The sequence below is a fragment of the Crocodylus siamensis genome, chromosome 10 (genome assembly GCF_052110815.1).
Source record: "Crocodylus siamensis isolate JL-2025a chromosome 10, ASM5211081v1, whole genome shotgun sequence".
In the NCBI taxonomy this organism is placed as follows: Eukaryota; Metazoa; Chordata; order Crocodylia; family Crocodylidae; genus Crocodylus; species Crocodylus siamensis.
The window spans coordinates 2,790,553-2,803,184 of record NC_143404.1 but is presented as its reverse complement, the minus strand read 5'-3'; the positions used below and the strand labels follow the sequence as shown (position 1 = coordinate 2,803,184).

The window sequence follows — 12,632 nt, the reverse complement described above, 5'->3', positions numbered from 1 at the left end:
AATACCTGTGCAGTGCCATCATAGCAAGCGGATACCAGCCTCCCTTCATGGTGCGGACTCCAAGACAGACTTGTGATTTTAGCAGTGTGTCCTGCCAGAGTGCGAAAAGGCTCTGTTATTGTCGGAGGAGTTTCTGGAGGGCTCTCTGAGAGGAAAAAAGAGAGGGGTTGGGTAAGGCTGGGTGGACAATGCATGCCATTTCACTCAAAATGGATATTAAATTAGGCCACATTTTCTGGTAGGGGACCATGCCTGCATTATGTCTGCCATGGCCAGATTTGCACATGCAAATATAGATAAGTAACTACACAGACACCAGAGTCATTGCGCACCTGAAAGCTTGGCTCAAATCAAACTGCCTATAGCTATGTCTTATTAGCTCCCTCTGATGAGCGCTCTGGGAGAAGGTGAGCCCAAAGGACTACAAACAAAATGAGTTTCTTTCAGCTGGCTCCATTCACATACACTGGACTCCATTCCAGCATCTCACAGATTCATTTCTTTCTCACTCCATACTCAAGGCATTCTCCCTGTGCAGCAACTGAGGTAGTTCTTAGTTTCTTTTCACATGCATCTAACAGCACTGAGAAATATGTAGGCTTTTCATGTGGGGAAATTTCTCCTAGGTTAATTTGCTCACAGATTTCTCTGCTTGCATTTCAAGGTTGGAATGTCAGGTAACCTCTTTAGAGAGCAGAAACATACAAGTGCCCCGTCCTACCACAGAGAAGTCTGACCCTCCCTTAAGTCTTACTACCAACATCAAACCTTATACTGGCTTGGAAATGATCCCCAATGAAATAGAAAGTGCTTCTTCCCACCCTTGGAGCCCCCAACATTCCCAAGCCCTGCTGACACACAAAAGTAACTCCCCTCACCCAGAATAATTATTCTTAGAAGAGTGGACAGAGACAACAGCCTACTCCTTTAGCATCACGGGGTGAAAGACAGTAGGGGAGAGACTTTGAAAAGCCTAAGGAAAGAAAAAAGGCTGAACCAGAAAAGAAGCTGTGGTCACCTATGATGCTCTTCAGGTTTTGCACGTAAATGACAGCATTGATTGAACCCGAGGCAATCAAGTAGCTCAGCTCTGGTTGGGTCCCATGCTCATGGTGCCAGCAAATGGCATTAATCAGTTTATGATGCTGCTGGATGGTGCAGAGCAATTTCAAGTTTGGAGCCTGAAATATTTCAATTGATCTGAAATTTAAAAATAAAGCATCAGACATCTGTGGATCAGTGAAAACTGCTCCGCTTTTAGTACTTCCCACCCAAACAAAAATGTCATTGTACAGAGGGTCTGAAGGTTGAACACAAGCAAGAATGGTTTGATACACTGTGGCCCACTGATACAGGTGAACCTGAATTTGGCTCACATCCTGGCTTTAGGACCCATTTTCACTTGTGGGCAGTTGTCAAAAATCACTATACAGCCCAGTATGATGGACTGTCTGTGCTCATGAGAGGCTCAGTACTGGGATAGTTAGCATGCAGCATGCTTTACCGAGATGCGCTGGCAGCAGCACTGTGCTGAAAGAACTTCCTGCAGCATACTCAGCTCTGGGTCGGGCTAACTGTTTCACTAACATGAACATGAGGCAACACCTTGATAGGGCTGAAGGTCAAGAGATAAACCAGGGCAGCACAAGATACCTCTGCCTCACTTGGCTTACTCTAGCTGTTGATTATTTAATCAGCATTAACTGGTATGTTTTAAACCTACCCATCCTCATTACCAAGAGCCAAGATTTTGCCATCTGGTTTCCAGCTGATCTCAGTGCGAGCAGGCATTTTGTGCTGGAAAGTAAACAGAACTGTTATCAGTAACTCCCACAAACCTGTGACTCTTTCCTCTATAAATCCAACAGGGCAAGCTCAGCAATCAGACTGGGAGTTTGCAGTTAGACAACATCTAGAAAAGGAGAGTCACCACCAATGTCTAATGTGCAGACCACTTTGTATAGGTAAAGGGCCAGCCTAAGTAAAAAAAAAAAAAAAAAAGCAGCTTTTTTTTTTTTTTTTTTTTAAAGGTGGGTCAATTACTGGAGAAAAGTGACTATGGGGGATGGGTTGAATTATCAGATCAAAATCTCACTTTGGGATCTGGGTACTTAGCTCCTCAGGCTCCTTGGAAAAATCTAGCCTTTGTGGAAGAACTTTGGCTGATGTAAAAATCAACGTAGTTACCCTGATTTATAATAGTTGAGGATGTGGGCTGATGTGCTCACTTCTCTCTTTTAGAGGAGGAACAACTGGTCAGATCTGGGATTAGGGGTAGCTCATTACCACAGCCTACTGTGCACCAGCATGATAGAAACTGGGTTTCCCCAGGAACGCTGAGTACCTTTTTCCTGCAACACTTCATTTAAAAAATAGAAAGCAGGATGTGTTTGAGAAGGGGGAGTTTAGTGTCCAGAGCAGCAGTCCCTAAACAGTGGGCCACTGACCACTGGTGGTTTGGTTTGTGAGACCTGGGTAAGTGGTCAGATGCTGACTACAGATTGCACCACAAACCTACAAGGAAGTTCAATTCAGAAAAGTAAGACTACGTTGTGGTCTGTGTATAGGAGCCAGCATTCCCAGCTACAGATTTTAGTCCCACTTCTGTGGTGTCAGGCTCTTTGCTTCAGTTTCCTGATCAGAAGGGTGGTATAACTAATACTTGGTTATCTGATTTAAAGTGGGCACTGCAAATTTTAATTCACATCTCAATTACAATGCTTTTCATCTTTTGAGTATATAAACAGGAGTTTTAGAAAGGTAAGTATGTCTGTGAAAGCCATATGCTCTCTCAGCTGAACTTGCCTGGGTAAATAAATTGCAGAACAAAATGATAATTAGTGACAGTTTTACTGCAAGAGATCAGCTGTCTGGTCTTACTGGAAGATGAGAACTCCTTCAGGGACATGTATTTGTTCAAGTCAAAGTGCCCAGATGCTTTGAACGTTTCTAAAGTACTTCTCAGAAGATGGAGTTTTTCAGACGCTTTGTTTTATAGAATCCCAGTGGAACTGAAAAATGTGCAAGTTCAACATCACTCACCCATATGTAATTATACTCACTTTGATCGAGTTAGTGTCTTTGATTACTTTATTTATGTCAGTTGCTTCTCCATTAAGCTTCCAAGGGTTGTGCTGCAACACAATACCTTCTCCAGCACAACTGTACAATGTTAGAGAGGGTTTGTCACCATCACCTCCTATACAGCAGGAAAAACAAAATAGAGCTATTTTCTCCAGCAAAAATATATACAGTAAGTCATGCAAGGTGCATAGGATTTGGCAGCAGGTGATTTACGACCCAAGCCTGGCTGGCTACATCACCAACACTTAAAAAGGGAAAAACTACCCAGCAACATGGTGCTCCCTCATCCGAGAAGGATTGATAATCCATCTCCATGGCATTCACATCCTCTGCAAATGAAATGACTTCTCATTTGCTATGAGGATGAGCAAGGCAGTTCCAGGACTCACCAAAAGACAGGGGAGGAACTGGAGGCCCCCAGGCTAACGTATACACAGTCTTCTTGTGATAGGTGCTGGAGATTTGAGGAGGCTTGTTCTTGGTGCTGGGTAGGAAGAGGAGGGTAGAGGAGCAAATGAGTCAGATTTCTGTGAAATGCACATTCACCAGACATCTCAAGGACAGAGAAAGCTCAATGCAAAGGTGCCACAAGTGAAGGTATATAAGCAGCACAAAAAACCAGCAAGCAGAAATCTACCTTTGAAGCACACTTCAATGCTTCCCCCTCTGTACTGTTTGCTATAGTTATGGTATTCGCAGGGCTTTTCTCATAAGCCACATTTCCACTTTGCTCTTTATGCTCTGAAAAGTCTTACTTCCAGCTAGAATTGTCCATATCCAATTAACACCCACTGGCAGTATATGGTTGGACAATCTGAGCAAAATGACTGAGAGGCAGTAGGCACACTAGAGAGACTGGGCACGATGGACTCATACCCAGAACCCAGCCAACTGCACTGGATGGTGACTTAATTTAATCCTGCTCTCTATACTTGCCTAATCACAAGGGTAATACAATAGGGAAAAGAGACTGTCACAACCCAGCACCAGCAAGGGCCCTACTTGAAGCCTCAGAAGCAACACTGGGTATATGTCTACACATTCGTTACTGCACTTTTGCTAATGCACATTAAAATTTAGTACCTCCATTGTGAGGTACTAGAAAAAAGCATATTAGCTTATTTTAATGTGCATTAGCGAAAGCACATGGTTACTTCACGATACTTTAATCTGCATAAAAATAGGCTAATGCACATTAAAGTGCACATGTAGACACATCTACTGACTACCGTTATCTAATAACAGACTCATATAGAGGTAGGACTGGGAAAAACGTCTAAAGGTCATCTGGTCCAACCCTCTAACAGAGGCAGGATCATCCCTATGAATGCATGAAATAGAGAAATGTATAAATGATCACAGTAAATGAAGCATTAATTTGACTTCAAAACTGCTTGTTTGCTTACTGAAGCTATAATTTGTTCATTAAGACACTAATTCACCTGCAAGCTAGTTTCTTACCTGCCGGAGTAGGTGTCATATATACCAACTTTTCCATCATCTGTTCCAAAGGCTAAACAGCCTTCCTTAGTCAGGTGCCAGCATAACTGCAAACAAATCAGTAAAAAGTGGTCACACAACTGCATGAGTCCATGGGTAATTTCCTTGCCCTTGTGTGTTCCTTCCAGATACTGGTCAGACAGAAAAACCTTAACTGGGGAGCTAGTACTGTGCCTTGTGCACCAACCTTCTGCCACCATTTATATGCATCTCTTGGATTACCGCAAATACCTAAGGCTCTTTCCTGATAAAAATGAACTGAGAAAACAGGGATAGAGAAGTCATAAGGCTGTGTGTTATACCAACCTTCTAAAATAACATAATAAAAAAGGGAAGTTAATGTGAAACACGGTGAGAAGAGATGCTATCAGGGATGGATAGATAATGCTGTCTTGTCATCGCTGACAGGGAATGGGGATTTTAAATAAGCGGTGGTTGAACTATACCCACAATTGTCCAAGCCTGTTTCTGTACAGGCTGTCCAAGGAAAACCTAAGGGCAGAGGCAGAGAATCATAACAGGTGGAAAAAATGAACAGAAATATGTTGCATAAATTAATCTTTGGAAGTTTTGCCTATGTGTAACATCGGTATTTGTGGCTGTGACAGTCCAGAATTCTGCCACCAGACAGTAAGAAATATGCTATTACAAATGAACCCAGTACATATGAACACAGGTAATATACTGATTTTACGTACCCAGTAACTAGAGAAAATGTTCTCCAGAAGAGAGAAGCAAACAATACAAGGCTTAAAAAAACAAAACACAGAAAAAAGGGAACTAGAAGTACACTCACAGCTGTAACCTTGGCTTTGATGCCCTGCCAGTATGTTTTCACATCATAGGCGTTGCTTATGGACAGAGTATTCCACACCCGAATCATGCTGTCCCCAACCCCTATGGCCAGGCAGCCAGTGTCCACAGGGGAGAAGGCTAGGCTGTAGACAAACCCACCAAGAGATGGCACAGTCCAGCAACAGTCTAGTGTTGCTACATCCCAACACTTCACCTGGAGAAGTGGGGAAACAAAAAGAAAAGAGCAAATTACTGATGCAATTACAATAGCGAAAACAGGAACAAGACAAGACAGAAAGGTTCAAGACCAGACCAAGGATGACATTCCCACTCGCAGGCAAACACATTTGAGAAGTGTCCTGGGATTAGGCAAGAGGGTATGTGTGTTCATTAAAAGATGAACCTCATTCTCCCAGCCTTGGAAATGTCCCTGCAAATGGAAAGTATCTAGCACCTTCAAGTGAAAAAAATACCACATCTCTTTTGACTATTTTACTGTGCTCTACAGCTAATGCTAGTGGTAACATATGTGTGGTTTTACTACGGGAATCTGGCTTTTGTTCAAATAAAAAAAAAAATGTACACAGGGAGGGAAGAGATGGACAGCTCTCACTATGAATCATTTGATTCCAGAGGGAGAAATTCATTCGCTTTGTTGTAATAAAAGTCTGAGCTCATAAACCAACACAAATGTACAAAACCTACCGCAGGTCAATACAATTTCTAAACAACACTGCTGTAAAACTCCTGCTATAAACCCATCATAGGAGAAGAATTTATGGTCACAGAAGACGGGCTGATTCAGTTGAAACAAATGGGCTCAGATATTTCTATTCTGTTTTAAGACAACTGGTTCTTACATCTCTGTCCATTGAAATGGAAAAGAGCAACTCTCGGCCCTGCACTCGAAGCGAGCACAGATTGAACACGATCCGTGAGTGATTTTGCCCTTCGGAAGATCCCAAAAGTGTCCACTTGCGTTTCCCCGATTGGGCCAAATCCCATAGTAGCAGTTCACCTCTGCAAAGGGAAAGCATGCATGTTACGTTCCCCTGCACAAGGAATATATTACACACACACATTCACACACAACCATGGCAAACCAAAATCAGTTGGGCTTGCATGGCTTTCCGCCACCCAGAACTGGACAAACAGGTATGCAGTGCATAATATTACTTAACACTGTGATGTATCCGTTTAGGTTCCTGGATAAATCCCAAAACCAAAGAACTTGTAGTCTTACAAAGTTTTACCCAGGATACAATGCCAAAATCCTGGCCCTTTGACCAGTTCCATTACTTGCCTGGGTGAAGGGCTTTTATTCAGCTGGCTAGCAACTAAAACCCCCAAAGCTGTAGAACATGCACAGGCTAGTAAACCTACTCACCCAAAGCAACTGGACATAAGCTCCGTGGGATGGTCACTTGGCCAGTGAACAGTCAGCCAAATACGCTCTTTAACAGCAGGATCAACTGCCCCACCTCTTCTCTTCACAGAGGGCAACTTCAGCGTAACCACCCCTACAGAACCAGCAGAGATTCACTACAATGTGGCCACTGGGCACGTCAATCCTCACAGAGGATAATATGCCCTGTAACACAAAGCCTTAAATACAATCTCTAGTGCTCCAGCTCTTATATCACATAAATGCAGGACTCAAAGGAACCTTAAAGAGATCAATTAGTCTATCCGCCTAGGCTGAGGCCAGATAAATATACCTAGAGTATCCGACAGGTATTTTCTTAACCTGTTCTTAAAGCCTCCCATGAAGAAGATTCCATGATCTCCCTAAGTAACCTGTTTGAGTCCTTCACTGCCTTCCCAGAAAGTTCTTCCTAATATGTAACCTAAATCATCTGTGCTGTAAAATTAAGCTGATTTCTTCTCTACTCCAGCAAATAGCTGATCACTATTTGAATAAGTCTTCCAGTATGGAAAAACTTGCTATTATGTCCTTCATCTGTCTTCCCTTTTTAAAACTAAACAAACCCAATTCTCTCCACTTTTCCTCCTAAGTCTTGTTTTCTAAACTCCTTACCATTCCTGCTGCTCTCCTTTGGATTCTTGCCAATTTGACTACATTTTTCTTTAACTACACTGCCCAAAAGTGGGTGTACTACTCTGATGAAAGTCTCAACAGCACTGAAGAGAATGAAATAAATCTCATGTCTTGCATTTGACCACATCTGTTCAGCCATCCCAGAATGCCGTCTGCATTGCTAAGTCACCGGGCTACCAGACAGAAAGCATGCTTAAGGCATACCATCAATGCATACTACCACTATTGCCTTAGAGAAATGTTTTTGGCTCACCTCTGCCTCTAGCACAGCTCCAGATCCGGATGGTCTGATCTTTGCTTCCTGAAGCCAGGTAACAACCTTTTGCTACAGCTGCCTCCTGTGTTAGCTCCCCATTTGGAACCTCCCCTTCTTTCAAGAGAAATATTAATGGTGTTAAAACAATGGTAAAACACTTGGGAAATACAAAGCACAAATAAAAAGCAAAGATGATGAAGTTCAGCTACGCTGCCCAAAGAACAGACTCTTCTGTAAAGCAGACTGAGTTTATTTTAAATCAGACTGAATCCCAGGCTCCCTCAGACTCTTATTTTTATTAATGAAACAAGGAACTGATTTGGTTACAAGAATTGCCCAGAGCCTTCTAACAGTTTGTGCGTACCTTGAAGCTCTTCTTGCCAACTATATAATCCTTCTTCATTGGGCATAGGACACCATGCCAGGGAGTGTATTTCATCATCATGACCTCTCAGACGATGAATAATTTCTTTTTTCCTGCTGATGTCGATTATAACCACCATGCCATCCTTGTAACTAAAAACAAGCAGTTAGACAGTGATGAAAAAATGCTTAAGAGTCTCATAACAATGATACTGAACTGGCATATAGTGACTTTTGTTAGCAAAGTGCTTTGCCAAGAAGGTAAGCATCACTATTCCCATTTTACACATGGAGAGAGAAGTGACCAAGGTCATCCATGAAGCCAGAGGTCAAGCTGGGAAGATTCCACGTATATGGAGTTCCACAATGCTCCATGCACTGGGACATACTGCCTCTTGCATGCATAGGTCAGATCCTCAGCTGGTGTAAACTAACATACCTCCATTGACCTCAGGAGTAATGCAACATACAAAACAATGATCCCCCAAGGATCAACACTACTGACCTTGGGGAACTTAAAAAGCAAGGGATCTTTTGTTCAGAATGATTTATTTTTCTGAAATTCATTTCATGCCCTCCCCTTTCCTGTGTTAGCTTTCCCTCCACATAATCTTGTCTTAGATTGCCAAGTAACCATCACAACGGACCCAGCATAAAGCAGAAACGGGTGCTGTGCATCAAGAGGGCTGGAACTGCAGTGGGCAGCAAAAGCCTCATGAAGCTATGGGGAGTAGCACAAAAAGGAAACCATACAAACCATCAGTTTGTGGAACTGTATAGGTCAAAGCCATAGAGTCAGCAAACACAGTTATCTTGTTACCTCCAGCTCTATACCCAACACCCAGTCACTTACATGAGTTGTAGACTGACAGTCAGCCCAGATTCAGACTGCTACAAACTTTCTAAGACCAGTGAGTCTGTGAGATCCGGCATTTCTGGGTTACTTAGGAGACTTCTCCATTACATAACAGAACGCTGATAAGTAGGTTGTTCATTTAGGTACTTCTTTTTCCCCCACACCACTCAAAGAGAACTAGCCAAATCCCTAAACCACCACCACCGTTTCTGAAAGAATAGCCTTAAAATTATGCTGCAATCAAAAGACACACACACCATCTACCGTGCAGCATAAGAAAGGCAAGCAACATAATTAACACTTACCCAATAGCTACCAGGTTCTCCTGGTGAGGGGAACACGTGAGGCAGAATATAGTCCTAGGCTCAGGGAAGAACTGTTGGCTGTCATTTCTGTTATGCCAATAACAAATGATGATGCCTTTCTCATCACCAGATACAACCAGATCTTTCACAAGGGGTGACCAATGCAAGGCTGAGATTGTATTCTGAAAATGCAGAGTGATTAACCAGGGCATCACATAGTCTTGTCTCTAACCCCATATTAGGCAGGGATGAACTGTGAAACAATACTAAATGAGGCAGCTAAAGTGGTAGGAGTTTTATCTTTGGTTAAGATAATTAAAGGCATTAATGTTTCGATACAGAGCAAGATCAGGAAAGTGACAGCTGTAGCTGTCAAAGATCTGCCAGGAAATTAAAATTGCGAAGTAATCCACACACAATTGCTTACCAGGATGTCCTCCACACTAAATGTTTTTCCACAAACCAACCAACTAGAAAACCTTCACTGATTTAACTGACATGAATTTTAAAATTAGTTTAATGAAACTGGTGTAGACCCCTACATGGATCTTCTTATTTGGTCCCAGCATGTATTTCTGCCTCCTGTTTGGCTAATAAAAGGTTTGGGAAAACTCTTGTTCTAGTGGTTTTCCTACAGCCACATACACCTGGTTATTGGCTACTATACCTGATGGAGTGTATGCTCAGTTACAAGAGACAGAGTCTGAGTATCCCAGATTTTTACGGTTCCATCATCTGAGCTGCTTGCACAGAGGTTGGTCTGATCAGGGAAATGACAAAATGTAAATCCAGAAACCCGTTCTGTGTGACCGATGAGCTCTCCTAGGTTTGAAATACAAAAAGAAGAAACATTCACAGACCAAATTCTTGCTGAGAAACTGCTGTCCTTTCCCCATTTCTGAAAGAATACTCTTTCTACAAACTACTTGATACAAAAGATTCAATATTATGCATTGTAACATCCACCAACAAACAACTGGGGTATAAGTGGCTGGAAGCAGGAGAACCACACACTCATCCCTGCATGCCCTACACTCCATAGAAAACAAAAGTGTGGACAAAATGAATAGGAAACAGTTATTCACCAACTCCCAGAATACTAAAATAAGGGGGCAGCCACTGAAATGAGCAGGAGACAGGTGAAAAACTAATAAGAGAAAATGCTTTCTTATGCAGTGGACAGTTAATTAGTAGAACTCCCTGCCACAGGACATTGTAAAGGCAGACAGTTTAGCAAGGGTCCAAAAGGGACAGGACAATTTCATGCATGAGAGATCCATTAATAGCTATTAAACAGAAAAGTCAGCGATGTCATCTTTGACACCCTTGAACTTTTCTTTTTCATGTGCTTGTGACAAGGTATTTAGCAAAATTAACAGATGATGGTGCATGCTAGGGAGGGTATGACAGGGGTAGATCACTCTAGATCTCAGACTCCAAGTCCCCCTTGTTAGACTCAGAGCCCCTGTTAGAAAATGCCAGCTCTTAGTTTTCATTTGCTTTTTGACTACAGAAAAACAATGTGGTGATTCTTTTGTTGCAAGGAACTCCAGAAGCCCAGAGCAGGGCAGGATGATTTTAACACTATGGATTCCCATTTGCCATCTCCAGGGTTATCCTGTGAATCACAGTGCACAGAATCCTAGAGCCGTGGGGCTGGAAGGGGTCCAACCCCTGATTCAGGTAGGATCGGCTCTATCCAAACCACCCCTGACCTGTCTAACCTCTTAGTAAAACTATGATCATCCCTGACACAACATGGACATCACACCTGAACCTGCTACAGGGAAAGCAGGGGAACTGCAGCAGCCACTGTTGTGCTCCTATAAAAGGCTGTTAACACATGGTTAAAAGATCTCAGGTAAAGGCAAAATCCTGCATAGTCCGTACCAACTGGAGTGGGGGTGGGGATTCCTCCCTGCCCCCAATGCAGCAAAGTTTGTAGCAGTCTCTGACACCAAGTGGAGAGAAAGGATCTGTGAGCCAGGACCCTCTGGGTCGAGTCCCAGCAGAAGCATGACTACAGATCCCCAGCCTGGGCTGTGACCAACACCCAGGGCACATCTACACATGCACTAGTCTGTTTTTCCCAATGAGCATTAAACTTAGAACCTCTGGGGCATTTATACACATGCTCCAGGTGTGTGTGCATGTGTGTGTGGGGGGGCCACACTTTAATTAGAGGGGCTCTAAATAAAGCTCCCAGAGCATCTTGTGCATCAGCATCCCCTTTGCTTCAAAATGGCCATGGAGACGCTGTATCTAAACATAGCTGAACGAGCTTTAGAACAAACGCCCCAGCAGCCACTTTGAAGTGCAGGGATGCCCATACACAACTGTGGTAAGTACCATGCTCGAGCAGACTCAATTCATCACTTCAAGAAACGCGCAAATACGCTGCTGCCAAGTAAAATGGGCTGCTGCACATTAAGCTTTGCTAAAAAAAAAGAAAAAGCAGATGTTTTCGTTACCGCACAAGGACAGCCTCACACACGTTTAATTGTTACCTCGCCTCAGAGGATGCTTTATACACACATATGGGGGCAGCCTCGCTGCTCATGTGTGGAAGCCCTGCAACAAGAGGTACAAGCAACCCCCACTTAACGCTGATTCACTATAGCTCTCGTTTGAAACGGATCCCCAGTTTCACTTTGCACTCGGCGAGTTCCGTTATCACGCTCGCAGTCACCATCTTGGGTCGTCAAATACTTTTGGTTGTTGCTTTAAATGCCTGGCCGTCGCTTTAAACGCCCGTTGTTTCTGGGAGCCAATTCAGCGCACTAAGCAAGGGGTGCCCGTACTAAATAAAACACACACACACATGCACGCACGTGCACACACACCCACACGAGGCTGCCCAAACATGCGGTAGCAAAAACACCTGGGTTTTTTGAGCCAGGCTTGATGCTGCACGGCCTGTTTTACTCCTCAGTGGCATATCCACACATCCCTTCACGTGACGCTTTAAGGCACGGTACAACAGGCAGGTGTGTAAGACTGACGGCTTAAAAGTGGTATTTAAAGGTTTGGGTTTTTTATGGTAATGGGTATAAACGCGCCCCTGCGGCCTCTGATGGAGACTTAACACGTGGGGGGGGGGGGGGCGCAGCAGCCTAAATCCCTGAGCCCAGCCCCTCCAGCGCCTGTTGCGGGGCAGGATGCTCCCTCGTGCTGCCCCGGAGCCGGAGCCGGAGCCGGGGCCGCGGGGTTGGTACCGTGGAAGGTGGGCTGGGCGCCGACCCGCAGCAGGTAGACGCTGTTCCGGGCCGCGAAGCCGAAGAGCCGCGCGCCGGCGCTCGCGTCGCTACAGCGGCTGAGGTACCAGTTGGGCGAGGCGGGCAGCAGGCGCTCCGCCGCCATCGCGTGCTCGCGGACCTGCAGTTGCCTGGCGCCGCCGTCAACGGTCGCAAAAAG

At 44.1% G+C, this 12,632-nt stretch overlaps 1 protein-coding gene across 1 annotated transcript in view; it reads right to left on the bottom strand.

Annotated features, from left to right (window-relative positions):
- Positions 1-12,632, bottom strand: part of GEMIN5 (gem nuclear organelle associated protein 5) — a 26,563-nt gene extending 13,931 nt beyond the window's left edge. The window contains exons 1-14 of the mRNA XM_090020672.1: positions 12,434-12,632; positions 9,886-10,040; positions 9,219-9,400; positions 8,059-8,210; positions 7,692-7,808; positions 6,767-6,899; positions 6,240-6,399; positions 5,381-5,593; positions 4,546-4,631; positions 3,474-3,568; positions 3,063-3,199; positions 1,724-1,797; positions 1,019-1,200; positions 6-145 (exon numbers count right to left, since the gene is read on the bottom strand). Coding sequence (XP_089876798.1) covers positions 6-145; positions 1,019-1,200; positions 1,724-1,797; positions 3,063-3,199; positions 3,474-3,568; positions 4,546-4,631; positions 5,381-5,593; positions 6,240-6,399; positions 6,767-6,899; positions 7,692-7,808; positions 8,059-8,210; positions 9,219-9,400; positions 9,886-10,040; positions 12,434-12,578 — 1,971 coding nt within the window. The 5' untranslated portion in view covers positions 12,579-12,632. The remainder of the gene's footprint in view (positions 1-5; positions 146-1,018; positions 1,201-1,723; positions 1,798-3,062; positions 3,200-3,473; positions 3,569-4,545; positions 4,632-5,380; positions 5,594-6,239; positions 6,400-6,766; positions 6,900-7,691; positions 7,809-8,058; positions 8,211-9,218; positions 9,401-9,885; positions 10,041-12,433) is intronic.